This window comes from Rhinopithecus roxellana, chromosome 4 (assembly GCF_007565055.1).
Source record: "Rhinopithecus roxellana isolate Shanxi Qingling chromosome 4, ASM756505v1, whole genome shotgun sequence".
In the NCBI taxonomy this organism is placed as follows: Eukaryota; Metazoa; Chordata; class Mammalia; order Primates; family Cercopithecidae; genus Rhinopithecus; species Rhinopithecus roxellana.
In genome coordinates, this window is record NC_044552.1 from 12871508 (window position 1) to 12898718 (window position 27211).

The 27211-nt window shown below is 42.5% G+C and overlaps 1 protein-coding gene across 1 annotated transcript in view; it reads right to left on the minus strand.

The window, feature by feature from the left end:
* RREB1 (ras responsive element binding protein 1) overlaps nt 1-27211 on the minus strand; it is a 146659-nt gene that overhangs the window by 39335 nt on the left and 80113 nt on the right. Inside the window, 4 exon segments of the mRNA XM_010381707.2 lie at nt 1656-1792; nt 2351-2495; nt 23925-24088; nt 26001-26090. Coding sequence (XP_010380009.2) covers nt 1656-1792; nt 2351-2495; nt 23925-24088; nt 26001-26090 — 536 coding nt within the window.

The following is a 27211-nucleotide window of genomic DNA, read 5'->3' on the forward strand; positions in this document are numbered from 1 at the left end:
CATCTCTACCAAACACACAAAAAAAATTAGCCAGGTGTGGTGGTACACACTTGTAATCCCAGCTACTTGGGAGGCTGAGGCAGGAGAATCGCTTGAACCCAGGAGGCAGAGGTTGCAGTGAGCCAAGATTGTGCCAGTGTACTCCAGCCTGGGAGACAAAGCAAAACTTTTCTCAAAAACAAACAAACAAAACAAAAGAAAAGAAAACGAAACAAAAAACAAGAAGGCTTTAGGAACACAAGTTTTATCTGGTCCTGCCCTCCTTCAATTTGAAGGATGAGAAAATAGGCTCAGATGTGGCTGGCTGAGGTCCTGTATGAGCAGAGACAGGAGTGGGGTCTAGGCCTGACAACCAGTCTGTGCCCAACTCAGTGATCAGGCAATTTCTTGAGACTGGGGAGTTCCGTAAAGACATTTTATAGCACTTGAACTGTTCAGCAGTTTAAATTCTTCGTAAGTTCCTTTTTCCCTCACCAATGGAAAAATGTCAGGCTAATATGATTAAGGATAATCATATTTGACCTGGCATCATGTTACTGTACAATTCGGCTTTTCCCTATAACATACGTCTTCAGCTTGCTCAGATATTCCCATTCCTAAGTCACAGCTAAACACGTGTCTTCAAGAAGGAAATCTGGTCCATATATCAGGGATTCAGGCAAACAGATGCCCAAATTCCTGCATTCCCAAGCTGTCTTCTAAAACCCAAAGCTGCACGTGTGTATGGCCCCGCTCTGTGCTTGTGACCCTGCAGCTGTGTGTGACTTCCAGGATGGGCTACTTTCAAGTCTCTCAACAACAGCAGGGGTTCCTAAGTAGTTCTTTGTTCTTTCCAATGCTTAAAATCTCTGGCAGATAACATTTTTAAAGTGGCAATTCTCTAGGAAAAACTTCCAAATCTATCCATTCATCAAGAATACAGGACTGATTGCCTGATGAGTTATCAGAGAAGGTAGAGAAAGAAAGATGAGTCCCCTGAATTCTTCTGGGAAGTCCTGTCACCACCCATGTTTTCTGCCTGGCAAGGCTGAGGATCAGAAACACTGGAGCTGGGAAGCCCCTACAATCGAAGCTGGATGGCAGAGCAATCACCTTTCACTTTTTTATTGAAACATATCAGGCTCCATTTTTGACCAAGTGTCCTGCACTAAGTAGAACTTTCTCTTACCCCAAAATGGCTTCTCAGGTATCTGTGCTGTCAGGTCTAGCTCAGTTCAAACACTTCTGAGTGCCTGTGATGCACCAGTGCTGTGCCGGGGGTATCCAACACATGGGCTGTCCCTGTTTGGGCCACATATTCATGCGTTGCTAATAGTCATTTGAGTGGCAACATCTTTTGCCAAGAAAATCTATCTGTTGTCCAAGAACAACCATAATAGCAGACGGTTGTAGTAGTCAGGGGCTCACCGGTGACTACTCAAGGAGCTTTGCTGAGAGAAAGAAGGCATAGTGAACCATGTGGACACCCTGTGGATACAGCCACCCTCTGACAACTCTCAGCCAACTTCTTCCCCACACCAATACTTTCTGAACTGCCTCCCTAATGTGCACAAGTTCAATCACTGGAGCCCAGTGTGGAGTAACAGGACTTAAGAACATTGTCACATGCCAGGAGAAACAGGAATGAACAAGGTCTAGTTCACCCCTTCTCCTACCTTAGTGGGTTATCTGAATGGGTCTCCATGTGGGTCTCCAGTCCATACTTGCAAACAAACTCCTTGAAACATACTGGGCAGTGAAAGACTTCATCAGCCTTCTTCTCCAAGTCACCTGACTGCCCGTCTTCTACCATCTGAGGGAAAAGGAAAAAAGTGAAGTCACGAGGGAGGTCTCCCACATGGGATGGCTTCGGAAGGGAGGCCAATGCTAAATTCAGAGATTTACAATAATAAAAGGCAAGGGTTGCATTATCCAATCCTGATTATTAAGGACCTGACCATTCATTCATTCACACAACAAATACTCCCGGAACAATACCATTCATTCACCCACCCACCTGACAAGCACTTATGCAGCACCTGGTATCTGCCAGCACTGGTAATAAAAAAGTGAGAACAAGAGTCCCAAACGCTTTTGAAGCTTGCGTTTTAGCTAGAAAAATCAGGTAGAAAGCATGGAAACGACTGTAAAAGCTCTTCATTTCATCTCCGGGCTCAGCAAAGGGGCTCCAAAGAGGAAGTGTACACTAGCACTCTTCTCTCAGACACTCTACAGAAACAGTATGGGAAAACACAGCTTAAGAGCTTAGGATGGATGTCTGCCAAGTCTCCACACTGAGAAAATAAAGATTAGTGGTATTTCTGACAGAAGTCCCATGAGCAGGTGAATCTGCACTGGGAGCCAAGAGGACCTTTTTAGCTGGTGCTGGGTCTTCTCTCTCTGACTCGGCATCGTGACTCAGTTTCCTCTTGGAGGACAATCGCCTACGTTTCAGAGGAGATGGAGGGGCTGTGGCTGTGGCACTGTTAGGGTCCTTCTCATGGATCTTCATATGTCTGAAAAGAAGATCACACAATGTGATCTAACAAAGAAGTCAGTTCATTTATGTTTTTAATATTTTATATTTAGGCATTGGTACTTAAATTTTCTTTAGTTAAGAGATATGAGGTATAATTTATACAGTGACTTCTATCTTTCTAAAACTCTATAATCTCCTTGAACCTCTCTTAAAGCTCTTCCAACTGCTGTTCACTGGAAGACATTCATGAACTTAACTGGCATTAACAAGATGAAAACAAACTATCTGGTGACCTGATCCACTCATGCAGACAAAAAGTACTATTTTAGGACATGGAATTCTATAGAATAAAGAATTCCCAGATACTAAACTGTTCCACTAGTTCATAAACTAAGTGATAATGCTAACCTTGCCCCCAGAACCCACCTCCCATCTATCTGTTGTACACATCTCTCTTTTCTGCTTTGGAAGCATTTTGGTGGTCAAATTCGAGACATGCTAACAGAGCAAATGTCCAGAGTGCTTAAGACCTGAAAGCAGTTCCCTGTTGTTCGTAGTATTATGTGGATTTATAGATCACAAGAGTTAACTCGGACAGTGGAATGAAAAAGTTACATGCGGTAACTCTAATATCTACAGGACTAGGCTACCCATATAATAAGAAAGTATTACGTAAAATATGTGTATGTCTATTCCAAAAAGAGTTTTATGGGTTATTCAACTTAAGTGACCTTACTTTACTGAGTTCTAAAACAAACATTCTAAGAACAAGGTCCCAAGATATGCAGGAAACGAATGACATTACAAATGAATAGTGAGTTTTAATTTCCTAATTTTGCAACATAAAAATGATTTAGTTTTGCCAATGACAATCACCATGACCACTGTCATGTAACTGTGGTTGAACTGTGCCAGATTTAGGAGCATAGTCATAGCTTTTTATGAATAACTATTTTATAGGATTATCTTGCTTGAGAAATTCTCAGGAGTAGGGAAAGACAGCAAAATTTTCATGAGCTATCCTCTCACCCTTCTGAAAAGCAGTTTCGCTCTCTTTTTAGCTGTACTCTCCTTTTTTGTTGCTGTTGAGACGGAGTCTTGCTCTGTCTCCCAGGCTGGAGTGCAGTGGAATGGTACTGGCTCTCAGGAGGTCACGGCTGCAGTGAGCTACGATCATGTCACTGCACTCTAGCATGGGAGACAGTGAGAACCGGTCTCAAAAACAAAAAAAAAAAAAAAAGAAAGAAATAGAATAATAATAAAGAATCACAAACAAACATTATTTAGTTCTTGGCCTCCTAAAGCCTTGTGAAAGTTAATGGAAACAAATAGCTTTGTTCTAAGCACCACCTCTATTCCAAAGTGATTGTGATTTGAGGACACCATCCCTCAATATCAGCATTAGGAGCAAAAAAGAAAGGCTGGCAAGTTTTTGACACTCCAATTTTAGAAATGCTCATTTTAAAGAAAGCATCTAAGAGTTGAGAAAGTATGATAAGAGATGTAAACTAGCATCAAACTTGCCCTTTCAATAAATTACTCAAAACGAATTTTAATTAACAAAATCCACACCCTTTTCTACAGTTGATATGAGAATATTAAAAATTAAGAGGTTGACAACTGTAAACAGTTCATGAGCCCATTTCAAGCAATATCTTTTGAATAATATGACATAATATTTATAAAAATACAAAATGATACTTAATTATTTTGTTCTTGGGATTTATGAAAGAAGCTGTTTTCATAAAGGAGGGACTGGGGCCAACACTTAGTGAGGGCCTAGTAGGAACCTTAGACAGATTTGCATTTTGCAGATGTGGCAGCTGACGTGCAGGGAGGCCAACCTGCCCACAGCCTCAGAGCTTGATTTGACCTATGTGCGCCGACTCTGAGCTCATGCTCTTCCCCCAACCCCAACCTATCTCTCAAGACCACGCCAGTCAGTTAACTCTGTTCTGGATCACCAGCTGCAATCTTAGGGATACAACCTGAACCTGGACACTTCCTCTCTGGTGGACTGTGGCCAAAGGTGGCACAGTTACTACCAAACTTCAACAGGAGAGTGAAGGGGGTGAGGAGCCCACAGCTCAGGCATAGAACGCTGCCACCTCCAGTTTTGCTCAAGGACTGCAGAGCCTCTGTCCTAGTCTGGAAAGCTGGGGCTGCCCTTGAACTGCATCACTCCTAGAAGCGGCAGAGCGACAAAAGCAGGCCAAGGCAGTCTGACAGACAGGGGCTCACTCCAGTTCTCCCACGGAGCCCCAGAACCCCAGGTGCAAAAGCACAAGCACCGCTCCATTCCAGGGTGAAATCCCCAGCTACTGGGCACAACATGGGAAGTTCTTGCTTTGTCCTTCAAGCCACATGATGAGCAAAAGCCACAGGTGCATTGACAACCTCAATTCAGCCCATGGGTGAACTGCAGGGTTGGAGGGGTCCGGCCAGATCTGACGATGGATGTGATGTAGTGAGAGATTCTCCCCACTGCTCTGACCCCGGCTCTGCTTCCCTGGCCTCCAACAACAGGAGTGGCAACTTGCGCTGTTCATTTCCTCCCAAAAGTTCACAGGAAGTGGAGCCAGGATCATCATGATGAGACACTAATGACCCCTTCCCCTCAAGCTGTGGCCAAAACAAATTAGGGGCGGTGGGAAAGAGAATATTCTAATCCTTAGAAGGCTTGGGTCTTTCTCTCAGGGTTGATTTCAAGGGCTAATCTGTCTAAGTTCCATGCATCCTGAGAGTCAATAAATGACAAGGAGCCCATGAACTGGACGGGAGCTGGCATGGGATTCAGCCCTCTATTCTGCATAGAAAGTCCCTCTCCACAACAGACTGGAGGCATCACCGTTTAGTTCTGCTTGGACACTTCCACCACCAAGGACTTCTCCATTTTCACCGGCTGTTCTAATTGTTAAAACCATTTCCTTCACATTGAGTCAGAAATTCTGTCCTTGCTTTAACTGTCTGTCCTCAAGGGAGATGCTGTGTTATAGCATCAGTGTATGTTCTCATCCGCGTGGCAGCTCTTCCAATAGTGTACGAGGACTACTGCGCTTCTGTAATGTGTTCTCTTTTCAAAAGCGAACAGCCCCCCTCAAGCTCTGCTTGCAAGTCTGTGGAATTATATTGGTCCTAAGTAACCTTGGAATGCTCTCCAGTGTACAGGTATCCTTCATGAAATGCTGGATCCAGATGCAAATTCAGTCTGGATGTGATCTGACAGCTCAGAGCACATGGCTGGCACTATAACCTCCAGAAGCTACATAAAGGGAGCCTGGGTGGGTTCCACTGGGTGTGTTTATACCCTCAGTTCCTACCAAGTTTGTTGTCAATCACAACCCCCATGATTACTTCATTTACTGCTATCAAACCACATCTCCTCCATTCTGCACCTGAGCAGTACATCTTTTCACCTTCCAGACTGGTGAGGGTGAGAAAGTCTTACATTAACAATATGCAGTGCTGGTGTGGTTCAGAAGACTGGTACTCTCCCATCATTGGTGAGAGTAGAAATGAGTGACCGCGTTTCTGCAAAGTGGTTGAGCACTAGAGATATGAATTTTAAATATATACGATCTTTACCTTAGTAATTCCACTCCTAGAAATCTGTCTTAAGGTCTAATAACTGAACAAGTGTGCGAAGATCCATATATAAGGATTCACGTTTCAATGGATACGTTGCATAAACACTAGCAATGGCAGGAATTCCTATCAGCTGGTCTTAGTATCTTAAACTGGCCACTGTGCTCTTCCTCTTGCTCTCTTACTTTCCATTTTCTATCCAGCAGTCAGACTGAGCATCTAAAACACAGGACCCAACATACCACTTCCCTGCCTAAATTCCTGTGACAGTCCCATTCTTAGAATTAAAATAAATCTGGCTTCCACCTATCTGCTAGACTTCAACAGTGGAGCACCCTGCCCTCTTCCATCCCAAGGCCCTTTCAGACAGACTAGCCGCTGTGGGTCCCTCAAATGCATCCAACTAGTTCCCACCTCCGGGACTCAGGTGCTTGCTATTTCTGTCCAGAAAACTGCACCCCAGACCTTCCCAAGCCTGGCTCCTGCCATCCAGGTTTCGTGCCACATGCCTCTCCTGCAAAGCCTTGCCTGAGGCCCCACACCCCACCTGTGCAGTTGCTCTCATGCCCACAATTCAGTGTTCCTTCCTCCACAGCACACAGCAGTAGTTGAATATACCATGTATTTTACTCGTCTGACTGTCCCCTCACCCTCAATTGAAAGTAAGTTCCATTACAGCAAGAACCTGGTCTCTGCTGTTCTCTGCATGAGCCCTGGTGGCACATAGGTGTTGGTCAGTAACTATCTGCTAAACTGCTGGATGGAAGAACAAACAAATAACTATTTGTTGAATTCCTGAATGGACCAATGAAGGAGGGAAGGAATGAAGTGCATGTAGAAAATGTTTGCTTCACTCAGAGTATTACTATGACGTTCATTCTCAGGTTCCAGGACACCTTATAACTTGCCTTGCTAGAATGTGGTGTGAGCAAACCTGACATGAGATTGTGAACAGTGCCACACTGAAGGGCCTTCAATCGAAAACACTCCAACAATGAACACTGAGGACATGTGTTAATCTTTTCTTATTGGAATTCGTATGTTTGTTCATTCCAAACAATACCTACACTCATTACAGAGAGAGGTTAATGTAAAATCCAAGTATATTTCTGCTTTTCCATAAAATTCTGTGGTTCTCTTTTGGAAGCATGACACTTTAATAGTAGGAATCCTGCCGCACTGTGGTCTAAGGAAGGAATTTTATCAGAGCTTTTGGAGTCAAGAGAAGTTTTATCCTATTCATAACACCCAAAGAGGCTTTTACAGTGATGAACGAACACAAATATTGCAGATGTTTTTTAAACTTGGAAAAAAAAACAAAACAAAACCCAAATCTGAGCACTTTTTGGCACAACCGGAGCCTACTTTGAATCTAGGAGTAGATGCTGATTTTCAGCTTAAATGGCTTTTCTCCCACAAGTGTAATCATTTGCTTTCTAAAATTTGAGATGGTCCATTGTAGTAGGGTAGGTTATCTGTGAGAATATTGAAAACATCAGAGTTAAACCAAAGAGTACACCCTGTGCAAGGGCTGAAGGCTGGTCAATAACTCCAGGGAGACAGACCAATCCCTAAAACCTGACCCTCCCTGCCTCCCTGAATGTTCTCCTTTCCAGTTCCAAATACAGGAACTTTCTGCTGACCTTCCTTAGGCATGTAAATCATCAGATTTGGGAATGGGGTAAAGCTCTTAGCTATTCAAGCACTGGCTTTCTCTGAGCAGCAATCAGGAATCTGGGTGGGAAGATGGTGTAGACAGACACCATGTGATGCAATGAAACTTTTGGGTGGTCTCTGAGCAGTGACACATTTGAGATGTGTGATCTTTGTTCTGCCACCAGTAACCATGGAGACTCCAGAGAATCTTGGGCTCCCTCAGCTTCAGTTTCCACACTGGTAAAATGAGGACAATCCTGTCAGTCTCCTAGAACACCAGTGTTCACTCTGTAGGCTTCTGACCAGCAGCATGGGCACCATCTGGGAGCTTAATGCAAATAAAAACCCCTGAGTCCCACCCTAGACCTGCAGACTGGTCAGGGCCCAGCAGTCTGGCTTGCACAAGCCCCGCAGGTGATACTAAAGCCTGCTTAAGCATGAGAACCACAGGATCATAGTGAACTTCTCCAGCTCTCTGCACCGTTTGCAGGTTTGGTTAACCATTTGACCAGGACACTAACATTTTTTGGATACCAGCATTAGACATCTCCCAGACTCATCTTCCAATATACCAGCAGTCTCTGCATCAGTTTACCAGGCATAAATGCTTAACCAAAAAGTTGGGAAATTTAACATTCTTAAAATTCTTTTGGGGGCAAAATCCTTTGGGAAACTCTCAACTAGTTTAAATGTGACCCAAACCAAAGATTACTTGGTCATAGCTGCCCTCACAGCAGGTCTCAGACATTCTTCAAGCTCTCCGTGTGTAATTTACGTGTGAAGGTTAAACCTCAGGAGAAATATAGACACTTCCAGTATTTGCTAACTTTTCAGTCTCAATTTCCTCCTAGGACTGTTAATGGAGAAGCCGACTTATTTGATACTCTGAGTAAATGGTACTGTAAAGAAAGTCACTCTGTCAGGACACAGGACGCTGTATACAAAGCACACACAGCACAGCCCAAGATATGCCAAGCCAGAGGCAACAGGTTCAAACAGGGTCTGGCAGGCTGGTTACAGAGACATCCTCATCCGTACCTGGTGCTTGCTTTTTTTTTTGTCCAAAAAAGCCTTTTGATAAACAAAGAGGGAGTGAATAAGATTAAGAACCTCCACAGCTGCACAACCTACATTTGTGGCCAAAGTACGTCTATAGAAAGATGTGTGTATGGTTTCATCACAAATGCCTAGGAGAGGAGCTCAGTGTGAAGGGCTGTGGATGATGCTTGTAATCCCAATCAAATTCTATGCAAGCAAACCGGGGATGGAGAGCAGACAGAGTGGGAGGGGGTAAGGGGAGTACAGCAAGGTGGCAATTCCTGGTGTGGCCCCACCTGTAAAGTGCAGAGGCACCTTCTAGTAATTCAGGTGTTGTTTGGGTTCAGTCATGCCTGTCCGGAAGGCAGGTCACACCAGCTGTTCCAGGGTGTGGAGGAAGGTTAGACAATGCGTAAGCACCTTTGCTGACCCCCAAAGCCAGCCATCTTAGAAAACTCCAAAGTCAGCCTGGCATGAAGTATAAACCCGCAGTCTGCAGGCTCGCTGTGGGAATGCCGTCAGCCAGGCGGCTCCCAGGGCTCTCGGGATGCTCCTGGTGAAATGCACCGGACACTGCAGCCACCACCAGCGGCCAGTTAGATCCCGCAGCCTCTGATGTGGGCAATGTGGCCCATGGAGGCCATGACAAAGTCAATCTTTGTGGCTGATACTGAGGTTTATTCCTACTGCCTTCATTCAGGGAGGTGTCTATAAAGACCATATGCTCCACAGCACAGATTTCCTCTACAAGCCCCCCTTTCCCTGCAATACTAGGGCAACACGTCCCCAAATGGAGAACGTCTGTCATCTACTGACTGTAGCACAGCATTCCAATGGAGCCAGTGTAAGGATAAAGTTAAATTTTATGAGATTTAATTTGAAGTCCAGGTGTACCAGGGGTTCATTTTCATGTTCCTTGTAAGCAAACGCTTTGGCAGGCTCTCAATCTCCACTGCTCATCAGCCCAGAGCTTCTCTCCAACCCCTGGCATGGGGTCATGGTTCTCCACGCTGGACCACCATCTCTGCTCTCCTGCCTCAGGTTCCTTGGCAGTATTTGGAGACAGCAGTTCCTTTTCTATCTTGGTCCTGGGTAAAGATCCTTCTGGTTTCTTGGTACAGATACTTCCTTAATGATGGACTGAGCTAGAATTATAATGCCTGAAGAATATATATTCTTTTCTTTCTGGAAACAGAATCTTGCTGCACCACCCAGGCTAGAGTGCAGTGGTGCGATCCGAGCTCAGTGCAGCCTCGAACTCCTGGGCCCAGCGTCAAGGGATGACATTCTCTTGCTAATGACCGTCTACTTAGAAAACGGAGGCCCCTTCTCTGCTACCTCTACAGCTCCTTCCTCCTCTCGAGTTTCAGATCCAGTAGCGGGTAGGGGGTGTTGGCAGTCAGTCCACATTAACCAGCACTAACCTTTTAAAAATCTTTTACTCTAGACATGATTCCTAACTGCCCTGCCCTTGAATCAGTAGTAACACCCTACATCTGCTTGTGCTTGTCTTTTTCCCTTGCCTGCTTATTTATGCTAAAATAAATGTTCATGTTATTTGGTCCCCATACCTATTTACAAAATCCACAAAGATACACAGTACATATTTTCATACAAAATCAGACATTCTTAAAAACAAACAAAAGACCTCAGAAGTTGGATGAACTGACGTTTCTCTCACCCAAAGAGAACTCTCATTAACACAGAGCTGCAATCGGCCGGCTAGGCCCTTCCTGGGTCAGTCCAGAGACATCAGTGGAAGGCTCCCATTTCCCATGGACAGGCCTTAGATACCTCAGGGCAGCCGCTGTGTTGTCATGGCCTCTTCTTCTTCCCCAGGCTAACCTCCCTCGGTTTCCTCAACATTTACATGCAGCCTGGGGTCCAAATCCCACACCCATGGCTGGCCTCTCCCAGCAGGGACGCTGAATATCCTCATATTACAGCCTGAGGTGATGGTGCCCCAACTTAAGTCATCATTCCCAAAGTGACCTCAAGAGCCCAGAGCTGTCCCCTCTGAGGGAAGCCATCGCCAGCCACCACGGAGACCAGCTTCCCAGGGCAACGGCTAAAATCATATACACCAACCCCCACACCTAAGCTTCGTTGGAGGAGGGAAGTGCTGAAGTCACAGGGGCCATTTCCCACTTCAGCTTGAAGGGAGACCGCTTGAGGTGTCTTCAAGAAGGCAGGACCTAGTCACTCACTCTCTGTGCAGGAGGAAGAGATGACTATCTTCATGACAGGGCAGTGCGAAGTCACTGCCACTCCTCAGCCAGTTCCAAAAGAGGAACAAGAAATGCACGGGCAGGGCCATCCCAGATGGTCGGCCACGCACCCATGAGGAAAGTGGAAGGTGCAGTGGGCGAGTGCAGGAAGAAGCAGAGTGAGAAAGGACAGCCACCCACTCTGGGGATGTTGTGTTATATTGCTTAGCGGCCGCTGAGAAACTGCTGGCAAGGAAAGGGGAACCAAGATTGGAGAGAGAATGATGAATATAAATGAATCCAAAGAGAAATGTCACCTCCCAAGACCAACCAGGCGACAGAGTCCTTCTGTACGACCAAGGCCGTTTATAGCCACTTTTATCTAAAACGGATGGACACGGTGCACACATGGCCCCTGTTCTCCAGAGATGTCGAGGGAGGAACAGTATACCATCTACCAACAGAAACCGGAGAGGAGAGACCCGAAAGAACCTGCAGCATCGCAGACCTCAGTTTTCCTACCCATAAACTTGGAACAGCAGTCCTCTTGAGCAAGCTGGGTTATATAAGCATGAAGAGGAAGAATTAAGTGCTGACACCGCAGGACCAATGAACCCATTATGCAACTGAATCTCCGGTTTAAGGAAATACAAAATCTTTCTCCACTGAAGGCCAACAACCTTTCCATTAAGCATCCCACAGCCCCAAGAGAAGCTGAGGATGGCCCACAGGCACACAAACGTGCCAAAGGTGAGATGAGAATCCGTGTCATGAATACACAGGCTAAGACTTCAGTGCTTCTTGTTCATGTTTCAGTGGGGAAGGTGGGATGGGCGCTGAGGGGGCAATGTTGCCACTAATCACCTTCCTTAACACATCAGAAAAAGGTTGACAGTGAGTGGGCACGCTTCGGGGTTTGCTAGCACCAGCTTGTTCAGCCCGAACAGGTCGGACAGGTTGGATATTTAAACAAAGGCGGAAAAATGTAAGGTATAAAACCCTGTGAACTGCTACAGTGGAACTGCTGCCAGCTCCCTGCAGGTTTCATTTTGTGATCTAATGCTGGAAGTCAGGCTCCCTCTTGACTTTGCCACTTTCGTGTTATGAAACTAAACTGAACACACACTCAGGACCTGTTCAAAGTCCTCAGCGCATCAGACAAGGGGCATGGTCGGAGAGGACACCAGGGCATGTTGCATTCCAGAGCAGAGGCCAGCTCCCTGCTCCTCATCCTACCCCCAGCAAGCCCATCCCTTACCTTCCCTAACCTAATTTCTCACTCTCACCCCTGCTTGCTGTTCAAGTGTGGGCAAGCATGATGTTCCAGATTCTGCTGCGATCCACCAGTTTTACCTGGTAAGACTGAGCTGCTGAAATAACTCAACAAGATATGTCAAAAATACTGTACTGCCTGCATTAAAGATAAAATTTATTTTGCATTTCCTTCGTTTCCAAAAAACAAACTAACGAACACCAACTCTGCTAAAACAGAAGAAAACTTAAGTTATACATATTAGCATCCAGTTGACCAAATGATAAAAAACTAATTATGAACCAGATCACAAATTTGAGAACCAGTGATAGGATGAAAAAGACTTGATTGTTGCTTAACATGTCCACTAAGGGGACAGTGTCCACTTGGACAGTGTTATGATTGTTATGCTCTTTGGCATAACTGAACTTGAACTTGGTCAGTTCAATTCAGAGAGAAATTCTAAATCAAAAGTAAGCATCAGCTACAAGTAGGTTTTTCAAATATTTCTTCAAAAATATAAAGTAAGCCGGGCATGGTGGCTCATGCCTGTAATCCCAGCATTTTGGGAGGCTGAGGCGGGTGGATCACCTGAGGTCAGGAGTTTGAGACCAGCCTGGCCAACATGGTGAAACCCCATCTCTACTAAAAGTACAATATTAACTGGGTATGGTGGCACATGCCTGTAATCCCAAATACAAAATTAACTGGGTATGGTGGCACATGCCTGTAATCCCAGCTACTCAGGAGGCTGAGGCAGGAGAACTGCTTGAACCCGGGAGGCGGAGATTGCGCCACGGCACCCCAGCCTGGGCAACAAGAGCGAAACCCCATCTCAAAAAATTTAAAAAATATATATATATAAATATACATATATACACACACATATATGCATATATATAAAAAATAAGTTGTGCTGATTGTTGAAGGGTATCAGAAAAGAAAAAAACACAAAGTAAAAGGGAAAATATTTTGAGGAAGGTCAAGTCTAGCAAACAAAAAACAGGCTACACAAGAGACTGTCAATTAAAATTGGCCAACTTTTGGCTTTGGTAACTTTCTCATTTGAAGAATAAAATTCAGTGACAAATCCCACTTGCCTACCCTTTTTCTCAGAGGATAGTGGTAGCTTTCAACTATTCAGGTTTCTAAAATGCAAAGTAAAAATTCTGGAAAGAACCACAGAATCTCATCTAATAGTATTAATGCAAATCCACACTAAAAAAGTATAAAAACAGGCCAGGCATGGTGGAGTATGCCTGTAGACCCAGCTACTCGGGAGGGTAAGGTGGGAGGATTGCTTGAGCCTGGGAGGTTGAGGCTGCAGTGAGCTATGATGGCACCACTGTACTCCAGTCTGGGAAACAGAGTGAGACCCTGTCTCAAAATAAAAAACCACACACACAAAAACCCAAGCGCACACACATACACACATATATATGTAAACATCATAGAACAAGCAATAAAAAAAAAAAAAAAGGCAAGTGTTCAGGTAATAATAAGGATTTGTACAACGTGGCCATGGAAATTCAGCACGACACACAGCTACTGTTATACAGCATTGTTACCAGGCTCTTGGGTTCTTAGAATGCAGCCTATGTTGCCCCAATTGTTAAGAAGCTGGGAGTATATTTTCTCACTTTAGTAAATCCATCTGCTGAACTAGTATGTATAAGGAGCTGGTGGGTTAAATATCTTAAGGGAGAAGAGAAAGGAAGGCCTTGAACTACAATTTGTTGTGCACCTAACATGAGCCAGAGGCTTGAGTATATGTTACAGCATTTAATCCTTCTAACAGATTTTGTGAGTAAACATTACCCCCACTAAAGACGAAGAAATTGAGGCTCTTGACCACTCCAGGGATTATCCTTTATCAGCCCTGGCCAGAAAAGTTAGGCAGAGCTATCAGGACTCAGAAGCACCACAGAAAATGTCGCCCTTCTTTAAACCACTACTGAAGTAAAAATAAAAGCACGCAGGTTTCACATCCAGCCAACGAGATGTAAAGAAAGGCTAAATTTGTTTAATCAGTAAACTTATGTGATGAAAGCTTCATAATGTTATTGGGGGGAACTGGTAGCTGAGACATTCTGCTGTAATAAACAGATGTGTAAATACCCGCTCTTTTTCTCCATGTCTTATCTAGTGGAAAATCTCCACTCTGGAGGGAAGATTATGGGCCTCTTACCAAGGTGCACTCTCAAGAGAGGGAAAAGCATATTAAGTGGAATGATCACAGAATGGGATATTACTTACATATATTTTGTTTTATCTGGTTAAAAAGAGAAGTTTCAGCCCTTCTTAAAGAAAAGCTTTCTAAATTATACCAGAAGCATGTCTATTTTAGTGTTCAGAGTACTAACATATGCTGAAAACTGCTTTGATACCCAAGTATCATCATGATGAAACTACAGTACCAAATATTCACTAAATGCCTACCATGAATCAGGAGATATATACAGTTCATACAGCTATGCTGACTACGAATATCCCATTAAAATCACATTTACACAAACCCCTCAACAGTCTGTGTACAGAACATTTATGTCCTTCTAAGTGGAGTTAAATGTGTGAAGATCTCTGAGCATCCCTGAAGGACATTTGCTTTTGATTTGTCCTTCCCCCTTGGATATAGACAACTGAAATGCTTTTAAGATTTTCTTTTCCAAAGAAGTATTTCAAGGGAAACAAAACATTCACACAGTCCAGGGCAGGGTGACCCACAGATTTTTATCCTACAAATAAATATATAATTTATTTCCATGTGAACTGTCCTGATACCTTCCTTCCTGTAGAAGAATATGTCAAGAGGGACAGGGACCTGGTGATTATGAGATTAATTTTAAGATGGGACTGGCTGAACCTTTGAGTGGTCACCTCCACCCTTGAGAAGCAGCAAGTGCCAGCAAGTTTCTGTCCTCAGAAACTTGATATGACCATGATGAAAGTTCACAGGACCCTTCCTCTTGCTGGGCACTGAGGGTAAAGAAATGACTGTCCCCTGCTTTCAGAGACACTGTGCTACCTCTGCCCCTTCTCTAATACTGGCCACCTGTTCCAGATACCCAAGTGCAGTTGTGCGCCAAGGGCTGGCTTAGCCTAGGCATCTGAGAGTAGTATGCTAAATTCAGAGGCTTCGTGGTCTCAATTGTCATGGAGTAGGTCACATTTCTGTGCAGCTAATATTTTCTTCAAGCATAATAGGAACATATAAGCCTCTGTTCCTGAAGCCTATCCTGATGTCCAGGGGCATCCTCAGGTCCTATGTCTCCTACACTTGGGAGCAGAAAAAAATCATGCCTATGGCCGCAGGAAAAAAGCCTGCAACGAAACAACTAGATGATGTTCCAAGGATTTCCCTTCTTCATCTTACCCCTTCTTTTTGAGGCAAAGTTTCGCTTTGTTGCCCAAGTTGGAGTGCAGCAGCGCGATCTCGGCTCACTGCAGCCTCCGCCTCATGACTACAAGTGAACTCAACCTCCTGGGCAGCTGGGATTACAGGTAAGTGCCACCACACCTGGTTAATTTTTGTTTTGTTTTGTTTTTTTAATAGAGATGGGGTTTTGCCATGTTGGCCAAGCTGGTCTTGAACTCCTGTCCTAAAGTGATCCACTCACCTTGGCCTCCCAAAGTACTGGCCCATCTTCACCATTCTAACGACAGCTGAAACCAGAACACATCCCTACTCTTCAAAGAATAAATGAAGTTAGTCATGAAAACCTGCCTCTGCCAGGGTCTTAAGCATGTCCTTAAATGTAACACATGCTCCACAACTCTCTTTAGAATTAAAAGTCTACAGTCTGTAAAATACAGAGCAAAGTGAAAATTAATTTCCTATTTTCCCAAAGCAATTTTAAAAGGAAAATACCAGTTTTAGAGACAGGCTTTTTTCCAAATGAGGCACATTTCAATCCTCTGTTTCAAGTATCATTTCTTCACAGCTTTGCAGCCCAGCACTTTCTGGAACAAGCTTTGCAAATTGCAAAGCTCAATGCCCTTTTTCCTACATTGAGCTCTCCCAGAGGCATGCTCTGGCTCAGTTTCCCAAGTTTGTTTTGGAAGACGAGCACCACTCAATCCAAATTTTCAATGTGGGAGCAACTGATAAAGAGTTCTGGGAAGTTAAAAGCTGGAGCTACGGTGATGTTTCCATGATACATGTTTTGTACTTGATGGCAACCTACTCTTCTGCTCAGCAACTGAGCTGTGGTTAGAAAGGCTTGGGACAAAGGATTTTCAAACCTCAAAAACATGAGAATCTGCATACAGGGAAATGGCAGCTCACAAAGCTATACCAGATACAGTAATAAATTTAAAAGGTCTTTAATCTTTCTCAAAATAAATTAAAATAATATAAGTAATAAATTAAAAAGGCCTTTATCCTAACCTTTCTCAAAATAAGTTGGTATTAGCATCACTCTCATCTCCCTACTTGCCAAAATATAATTACTTTTAAAAGATCAAGTAAATTTATTTACTAGAAAAAAGTATAAGTTTTATCAGTATAAGCTTTATCAGTGCTACAAAGCAACTGTCTATGACTACACATAATTTAATATGCTACCTTCATTCTGTGAAGTTTACTTGATTTGACCAATATAACAATTCTGAGTGTCCTCTTATAAAACTAAGATAAAGAAAACTCTACAAAAAGACTGAGTAGCATTATAAATACAGATAACTAACAAATACTCATAAAATGACTATAGGCTAAAGGAAATAGAGTGAGTTGCTCTATACACCTCAATATCAGCTAAGAGTAACTTGAAACTTCAAAGGATGTAGTCCTCAGAGTCTGTGTTGTGAGGCCCTCTGCGTGTTTCAGCAAAAAAAAAAAAAAAAAACAACTTTGGGGTGGAGCCCAGATCTGCCTCAAGCAGGCAAAACTGGAGAGCTGTGCTCATCTGGAAGAGTGTGCACATACACGGAGGTGTGCACCCCATGTGAGAGTGTGGACAGCCTTCACAGCAGGGGGTGAGCAGAAGAAGGGGGAAGGGTAAGCTGTGTGGTCATCAACTGTGCTGTTGAGGAGCACAGCACAGACCAGCCTTGTGGAATCAAGCCTTCAGAGAAACGAAACTCCAGAAATCCACGCTACAGAGAATCATGCCACGGCAAAGGCCCCACCCAATCTGTGCCCCTCAGGGGAGGAGCCAAAAATCAGAGCACAGGGCCATGTCAGACGAAACTGGCACAGTTGAGGGAGAGCCTCGAGCAGGTTATAAACAAGATGGAACGGAGGCACCTGGGTGTGGGTGTCCTGGGAAGCGGAGGCAGAGGTTCTCTGATCCCTCAGCTTAGCATTGGCTCTGGAGACCCCATGAGGGAATTTCTGGGCACTACCCAATCCCAGCAGGTGCCAACAGACCTTGGGAAGCCTGATAGCGGAAGGGAAACAAGAAACAGAACTTTGATCTTAAGCACTAAACTCTCACAAGTCGACTGATTGCCTTCCATGCTTCTCAGGACCTAGGTTGCATTACTCTTTTTAATTCCCGCACACACATCCCAGGGCAGTTCTGGCCCCTGATTAATGTAACACGGGCCCACAGGTATGCGCTTGGGAGAGATCACAGCTCACTACTAGAGTCTCAGATTCTGGAACAGATCCACTGGGGCAAATAAATCTAACTCCACTCTCTCTGGCACATTTTTGTAAGTGTTCTCACATTTTTATAATTTTTTTCAAAAGTACAGTTTCGCCAACAAATGAAATGGTAATGACTTTTATGTGATTTACCAAAACCCAAATGTTCTTTTAACTCATTATTTGCAACTTTCTGCAAAGACATAATAAATGTAGTATGATAATCCCCAATATTTCAAAAATAGTTACTTAAATTACAGATTTAGTGTAGCAAAAACTAAAACAAACAAACTTAAAAGAAATCACTCTCAATTTACTCAATTTATTTTCTGGCATTATAAGAATGTTTACTCAATATATTTTCCCTCTCTGGCACATACAACAATAAAAGAGTAGTAATCATTATTGATACGTACCATTTAACAACCACTACCAAGTGCTTTGCATGTATTATTTACTGATCATCACAGCATTTCCATGCGGTAGGTACGGCTAATACTACCTTTCACAATGAAATAATTCGGACACAGAGGTGTCAAGTAACTTGTCTGGGATCACACAGCTAGTAGTGGAACACTTTCCTAGATTGTCATTATGGTGGTTTCAACTCTAACAATACAGACTCAGAAACTCCCTCTACCCAGGGGATGTCCATAGTACACTGTAAACCTTCAGAACCTTTTACAAACATTATTAAATCTGAGTCCAAATTCAATGTGAGGTAATACTAAGCCATTCTGTTAAAGTGTCAAAAAATTAAGAGATGTCCACAAAATTCTACAGAACTAAGATTAGAACTCAGCCCCAATTTAGTCCTCTTCTCTGAATCAAGGTGTCTCAAAATAAGTAAAATCAGTACCAGAAAACCAAAAATTAGCAAAAACAAGTATCCCCAAGGCCTGCTTTTCTTCTGTTGCCCAGGCTGGAGTGCAGTGGCAAGATCTCGGCTCACTGCAACTTCCACCTCCTGGGTTCAAGCGATTCTTGTGCCTCAGCCTCCTGAGTAGCTGGGACTACAGGCGCACACCACCACATCTGGCTAATTTTTGGCATTTTTAGTAGACACATGATATTATTATGTTGGCCAGGCTGGTTTCAAACTCCTGGCCTCAAGTGATTGGCTTGTCTCAACCTCCCAAAGTGCTGAGATTACAGGTGTGATCCACCATGCCCGGCCAATGTCTGCTTTAAAAAAATATTTATAAACGACTCCAAAATACAATGACCATAAATGAGAAATGTATCTTAGAATAGTACCAAGGGCTATGCTATAAAAAATTCAAAATAATTTCTAAGACTATCCAAGTAAACCCAAACAACACAGAGTAATAAAATTCAGTCAAAATGGTTGCCCCCAAAACTATCCCATGCTCACTATACATAGAATATGCTAGTGGGATGACAGTAATAGTTTAACATTGAAAATAACGTTCTATAACAGCACAGAATAGTATTGAGAATGAGGAAAAGAGTGAAAGAGTGTTTTTTCTAATATGCAAAGTGACACAAAAGCTACATCAATTATTTCTCACATACAGTCTGTGCGTCCCAATCAGAAAATCTGAAATCTGAAACATTTCAATATTGAAAACTTTTTGAGAGCTAACATGATGCCACAAGTGAAAATTCCACACCTTACCTCATGTAATGGGTCCCAGTCAAAATTTTGTTTCATGCACAAAGTTATTAAAAATATTGCATACAATTATGCTCAGGCTATGTGTATAAGGTGTATATGAAACATATATAAATTTTGTGTGCAGACTTGCATCTGTGTCCCATCCTCAAGATACCTCATTATGTATGTGCAAATATTCCAAGAAAACAAAACAAAAACACAACAAATCAAAATCCCAAACACTTCTGGTCCCAAATATTTTGAATATGGTGTACTCAACCTGTGGTAGTTAAAAGCATGGCCTCTGAAGCCAGATATCCTTTATTCAAATCTTATCACTGCCTATTACTTCAGTTCTTTCCTCATTTGCAAAATGGGATAATAATTATACAATCCTTACAAGGCAGAGTACATAAAAATAACTGGAGATCAATAAGGAAATGGAAGACTTGAACAATGCTATAAACCTACTAGACCTAACAGCAAATCTATAGAACACTCCACCCAACAACAGCAGAATACACGTTCTTCTCAAACAGATGGAACATTCTCCAGGATAAACCATATGCTAGGTGATAAAACAAGCCTCAGTACATTTAAAAAGTTTGAAATCATGCAAAGTATGTTCCCCAACTATAATGGAACGAAACTAGAAATCAGTAACAAATTAATGGAATGAATTTTCCCGACCATAATGAAATGAAACTAGAAATTAGTAAGAAATTTGAGAAGTCACAAATTTGTGAAAACTGAACACCACACTTCTAAATAACCAGTGGGTCAAAGAAGAAATCACAAGGGAAATTAGAAAACATGCTGAGATGAATGAAAAAGAAAACACAACATACAAAAACTTACGGGAAACAACTAAAGCAATGCTTATAGGAAAATGTATAGTTATAAAAGCCTGTATTTAAAAAGCTCTCAAGTCAATAATCCAGCCTTATACTTTGCTGTAACACCGGAAAAAGGTCAAACTAAACCTAAAGAAAGCAGAAAAGGGGAAATAATAATGTTTAGAACAGTAATTTAATGAAATAGAGGACAGAACAGAGGGAAATCAATGAAACCAAAAGTTGGTTCTTTGAAAAGATCAATAAAATTTACAAATGTTTAGCTAGATTGACTAAGGGGAAAAAAAGAAGATTCAAATTATTATAGTTAGGAATGAAAGAAAGGAAATTACTACTGACTTTGTAGAATAAAAAGGATTACAAAAGGATATTATGAGTTATTGTATGCTAACCAATCACTTGATGAAATGGCCAAAATTCCTAGAAAGACACAAACTATTGAAACTGACTCAAGAAGAAACAAAACCTGGGGCCAGGCGCGGTGGCTCGCACCTGTAATCCCAGCACTTTGGGAGGCCAAGATGGGAGGATCACCTGAGGTCGGGAGTTCAAGACCAGACTGGCTGACATGGTGAAACCCCATCTCTACTAAATATACAAAAATTAGCCGGGCGTAGTGGTGCACACCTGTAGTCCCAACTACCCGGGAGGCTGAGGCAGGAGAATCGCTTGAACCCGAGAGCTACAGGTTGCAGTGAGCCAAGATCACGCCACTGCACTCTGACCTGAGTGACAGAACGAGACTCTATTTCAAAAAAACAAATGAACAACAAAAGAATAAAGGACAAAAACAACCCAAGTATAGATGCAAAAAAAAATATCATCTGACACAATCCAATACTTTTTCACGATAAAAACACTCAAAAAACTAGGAAAAGAAACTTTCTCAAACTGGTAAGGAACATTTATTTTAAAAACCTACAACTAATATCATATTTAATGGGGAAAGACTGAATGCCTTCTCCTTAAGATCACAAACAAGAAAAGAATGTTCATTCTCTTTACTTCTATTTGACATTGTTTTGCAGGTTGTAGCCAGGGCAAGTAGGCGAGAAAATGAATACAGACATGATATAGAATAACCTAAGGAATCCACTAAGTAACTACTAGAATGAATAAATTAGGTCACTAAGGTTGGAGGGAACAAAATCAATATATAAATTTTAACTGTGTATCAATACACTAGCCATGAACAATTGAAAAATTAATTAGAAAACTACTTATAGTAATATCAAAAATAATAAAATACTTAGAAATAAATTTAACCAATATACATAAATTTAACTTGTACTCTGAAAACTATAAGACGTTGAAAGAAATTCAAGAAGACTTAACAAGTGGGAAAACATCCCAAGTTCATGGACCGAGTTAGTATTGTTATAATGGCAATACCCCCAAATTGGAACTTTTAACAACAGTTTAGCAATTCCTCGACTTAAACATGGATTTACCATATGACCCAGCAATTCCATTCCTAAGTGTCTACCAAGAAAAACAAAAACACAGGCCCACAACAAATGTTGTACAACAATGTCAACAGCAGCTTTGTTCATAATAACCAAAAAGTTGAAACAACCTAAATGTCCATCAACTGATGAAGGGATAACTAAAATGTGGTATCATATTTCTACAATGAACTATTATTTAACAATAAAAAAGAATCTGAAGCCCACTGAAGTACAAGTACATGCTTTACATGGTATAACGTATGATGTATGAATTATACCGTAAGATGTAAAAAAAAAAAAAAAAAAAAAAAAAAAAGAAAAGAAAAGTGAATACAGATATGTATTCACGTAATACAGATATGACACCCAGAGCACCACAGCTTCAGCAATGATTATTTATTTGTAAAACACACTGCCACACAGGTTATTGTAGAAGACAATAACTATGCCTTTTAGAGCTGTGTTTATTTCAATCATGTCTCAAAATAGAAATTTTCCGAATTAGGAGTGATTGGGCCTAATATCAAGAGATGTCTCATGGAGGATCACAGCGGTCAGTGGTTAGGGCCAAAACGCCACTAGGAGGGTCCTCTTCATCAATGTGCCCACTGCCCCTGCCAACTTGGAGCTGGCCCACGGGGAGTTCCACTGAGCAGGGGCTCAGTAGGAAAAAGTGAAGGAATCCCCAAGAGGGGAACAGGCAATACCTCTAGGACCAGATTCTGAGAAGAGCAAATACGTAAAGAACAAAGGACTTTTTGGGCGTGTGGGGTGTAGAATGAGCAGACCTAAACGCAAAGCAAAAATAAATGATATCAACAGGCCAACACGGTGGTAAAAAAAAAAATAAAAAGCTAAAATGCAAAATATTGTATTGTAAAATAGTGACACTATTCAATTCCTTTATACCCGAAAACACTCCCAAGAGGAGGGGCAAAGAGAATAACCCATCAAGACCGAAATTTATGAGAAAACAAAAAAGCAAAACACTTTGTAAATTCTTAAAATACTCCTACTTTTCATGAAGTCATACTATGCCTCACTTCTAAGAGTTCAGACCGAAATATACATAGGCTTTAAATTATTGCAGCAATACTTAGAAATGCGAATAATAATAAATAACATTGAGTGCTTAGTTTGTGCCAGGAACTGTATGCTAAACTAATTATCACCTAATCCTCATCCTTATCCAATGAAGTAGATACGATTAAAAATCTCATTTTTGGGGGTCAAAATAGCATGAAAGAAAATAATGAAACAAAAAAATCTTTTTTTAAAGATGAGAAACTGGAGTACAAAGAGGTTAAGTAACTTGTTTGAGGATAGAAAATTTACAAGTAGCAGCTGAGACCTGAATTCAGGTGCCTAGTTCCCAAATCAAGAAACTTAACTGCTGTATCAGTATGTCCCACGTGTACGTATAATAAACTGGCCCATCTCATTTTAGTGTTTATATAACCAAATATAATTAGCATATCAATTTTATAGTAATTATATAAAGTTTTCTTTTGAAATAAACATGTAACAAATGCGACTCAACTTTTTTAAAAGAAAGCAGAATAAGGACTGGACAGGAATATGGAAAAGTAAATCCCTCAAAACATGTATGATCTGCCTGTAAACTATTTTCCATAGGTTCACCCCAATTTTACTATGTCCACCACTCTACTGTCTCCCACCTGAGTGAGCATCTTTTTCTCTCAGGAAGTAATGTCCTGACGTTTATCAGATTTTCTTTTTCTTAATTTTATCCTATCTTATCCTGAAGCTCCAGGACCAAGCCATTTAACTATTTATTAAAAGGTCCCAGACTGATTTTTGCAACGAAAAGGTCTGTGAGGAAACTGGTAGGCATATGCAAGTATTTTTTAAATGGCAGGGTTACATGGATGCTACTCTTGGAGGGCTCTTCTTTTACATGTGATAATCTGCCCACTTCTAGCACCCAAACAAACTCCACCTGGCAGAGGGGAAATGACTGTGTTTTATCCTGAAGAACTCTGAAGGGCCACAGACCTTGCCAAGGTACTTCTGTTTCCCATGATCCGACACCTCTAATACCCCAGAGATAGTGTGCATCTCTGGTTTTTCCATACAACGGACACAGTTCCAGAACTCTCTGTATCTTTAGGCAAGTCTTCCGAAGGCTCAGAGGCCACTGTCCTGCCTGCCAACCTCCAGGTACCAGCCAAGCCCCCAAGCAAAGGGCACCCTCACCCACCTGTGCATGTTCCCATTGGTGGTAAATGATTGGCCACACACAGTGCACTTGTAAGGCCTCTCACCAGAGTGCACCAGCATGTGGCGATCGAGGGAGCTGGCCGAGCTCAGTGACTTCCCGCAGATGCTGCATGAGTGGTCGGCTCCTCCAGTGTCTGTGTTGTGCTGCAGAAAGCAATGATCACAGCGGTCACTTACGAAAGTGCATCAAAAGCTCAGCTCTTAGGAAATGCAGATCCAGAGCTTTATTAAAAAACCAATGAACTTTCTTGGCTATGTTTTTTTTGTATTTTTTAGTAGAGACGGGGTTTCACCGTGTAGACCAGGATGGTCTCGATCTCCTGACCTCGTGATCCACCCGTCTCGGCCTCCCAAAGTGCTGGGATTACAGGCTTGAGCCACCGCGCCCGGCCGTGTTTCTCTTTCATTTTAAATATCTTCTTGAAGGGGTACAATGTATCAGGAAAACAGGCAAATAAATATTTTGTATGATCTTCCTCCACTCCCACATTGTTTTGAAAACTATTTTTACTGAAAGGCTCAGAAGAGCCTTCCCAGGTCTTTCTTTGAATCACATACAGATTCACTGACCACATATATTAACTCCTATGAGCCGAAGGACTCTCAACAGTGAAGGAAATATGTCCTCCCATTAAAAGAGTCGATGTCCCTTCTTCAGATTTGATGACTCAGGCCTGCCATCAGAGAAAGAGAACTGAAACCTGCACATGGCAGAGTCTCGGCCTCTGAAAGACGGTAAAAAGGAACATTTCTATTCAAACCCCAGTTACTTTAGTGACCTGATGTTATTCAGTACTATGTCATGATTATACTAGGTCATCAATCCTTCACTGTTCTACACTCATCAATATTTTGTCATGAATTGGCCATAGCAGAAGAAGAAGGATAAATCTTATAATGAAGGAGAAAAGCAAAAAAAGACCCCAAGCTGAGCAGATTTCCTTCTGTGTGATGTACATTTATACTAAGGAACAGGGTCGCAGCTATGATTTCATTATGTTGTAAGGGATTTGGTTCATATCGACAAGCAACATACAACAAAAGGTCCTTTAACTCAATGTTTGTTCAAATTTAAAACGGGATTTTAGGCCGGGCGCTGTGGCTCACGCCTATAATCCCAGCACTTTGGGAGGCCGAGGCAGGTGGATCATGAGGTCAGGAGTTTGAGACCAGCCTGGCCAATGTGATGAAACCACATCTCTACTAAAAATTTTAAAAAATTGGCTGGGTGTGGTGGCGGGTGCCTGTAATCCCAGCTACTTGGGAAGCTAAGGCAGGAGAATCATTTGAACCCAGGAGGCAGAAGTTGCAGTGAGCCGAGATCGTGCCACTGCACTCCAGCCTCAGTGACAGAGCAAGACTCTGTCTCACCAAAAAAAAAAAAAAAAAAAAAAAAAAAAAAAAAAAGGGGGGGGGGTGATTCTATTTTATTTTATGTATTTATTTATTTATTTTGAGACAGAGTCCTGGTCTGTCACCCAGGCTGGAGTGCAGTGGCGCAATCTTGGGTCACTGCAACCTCTGCTCCCGGGTTCAAGTGATTCTCCTGCCTCAGCCTCCCAAGTAACTGGGATTACGGGTGTGTGCCACCATGCCCAGCTAATTTTTGCATTTTTGGTAGAGACAGGTTGGTCAGGTTGGTCTGGACCATGTTGGCCAGGCTGGTCTCAAACTCCTGACCTCAAGTGATCCGCCCATCTTGGCCTCCCAAAATGTTGTGATTACAGGCGTGGGCCACTGCACCCAGCCAAAAGGGAATTCTGCATTGACCTAAGACTTTGTCACAGGAATATGCATATACACAAGTCATTTCATAACCATCTCCCAAAATTATTTAAAATACTAAATTTAAATTAGGCACAGCTACAACTCATTCATTAAAATCCAATTACCCTGCCCTCTGTTTAAGAAGAATAATTTAAATCAAAAATAGGCTGGTCCGAAGGTCGTGAGTTATCTCAACTGACTGCCCACAGTGAGTGCTTAACTCCTTGTTCTACTTTCCCCTCTTCTCACTACTGCACTTGACGAAAAAAAAAGAACAGTGGGAGTCTACCTGGCGAATGTGCATGGTCAGCTGGTGCTGGGTAGTGCAAATCTTCTCACACAGGGGGCAGTTATAGGAAGACTTCTCCTCTTTCGTTTCCTAAAAAGAAAGATTAAAAGGGAAGATAAATTTCAAATCACGGTCAATGAGTGCCTTTTCTTTCTGTAATAAGCACTTGTGTCTATGTAGCTGAGAGCATGGGCTCCAGAACCTGCCCAGGTATGAGCTTGTGCAAGTCACGGCCCTGTCTGCCTCAGTTTCCTCATTTGAAAGATGGGAAGAACAGTACCACACCATGCTGCGATGCAGGTTAAAGTAACACATACCAATCACTAGAACAGTGCTGGGATCATAGGAAGTACTCAGTAAATACTAGCATTCTAATTACACAGACACCACTTCATCATCCGTGATGGTGAAAAATTAAGCACTGACTCACGGAAGAGCTAGAAAGGAATACATTTCTCCCCAAGTCCAACCTGGGCTATTTTCCAACAGGTTTCAAGGTCTCCAAGAACACATTAGAGATAATAAGGTTCTCATCAGAAGAGCCCACTTTACCAAGAGGGAAGTCCTCAGTGCCTAGCTGTGCACCCAGTGGGCATGCTGTGATTCCTCTGCCCACTGCTAGCATCTGCTTAATGTTGCTCATAAATAATCAACAAAAACATCACACAGAAAATTGCTGTCCTCATCACGACAACTTTGATAGGAATGCCAACCCAAATTGAAGACTTCCACAGAAGGTGACAAAAGAACCAGTTCACTACTTGGTGAGGGGGCTCCTTTTATGTTCCCTCAGAATGCACAGGTCAAGCAGTATGTTTTGCCTTTTTAGGAAAAAGCCAATGTCGTTCACTAACACTATGCTACAGATCCTCTTTCCAAATAGTTCATGCAGAGTTCTAGGCTGTGTGCATCATTGCCTCCTCACCCTCACAGTCCCTAAGCACCACGGGTTCCTGTCTACATACCCAAAACTAACTGGACCTAGGCTTGGATGCCTCTCCCAGTGATTTGGAGTTGCGATGCTCAAGAGATTTCTGAAGATCAGCAGAATCACCTGGGGGGCTTTTTCTATGCATTTAACCAGATTCTGGACATGCCACATCAGAGTCATTGGCGGACTGGGGTTGGGGGAGTAGAACCCCAGAAATCTGTTTGTCTCACAAGCTCCCCAGATGATGGTGACATGTGCCCAGGTTTGAGGATGGCTAAGT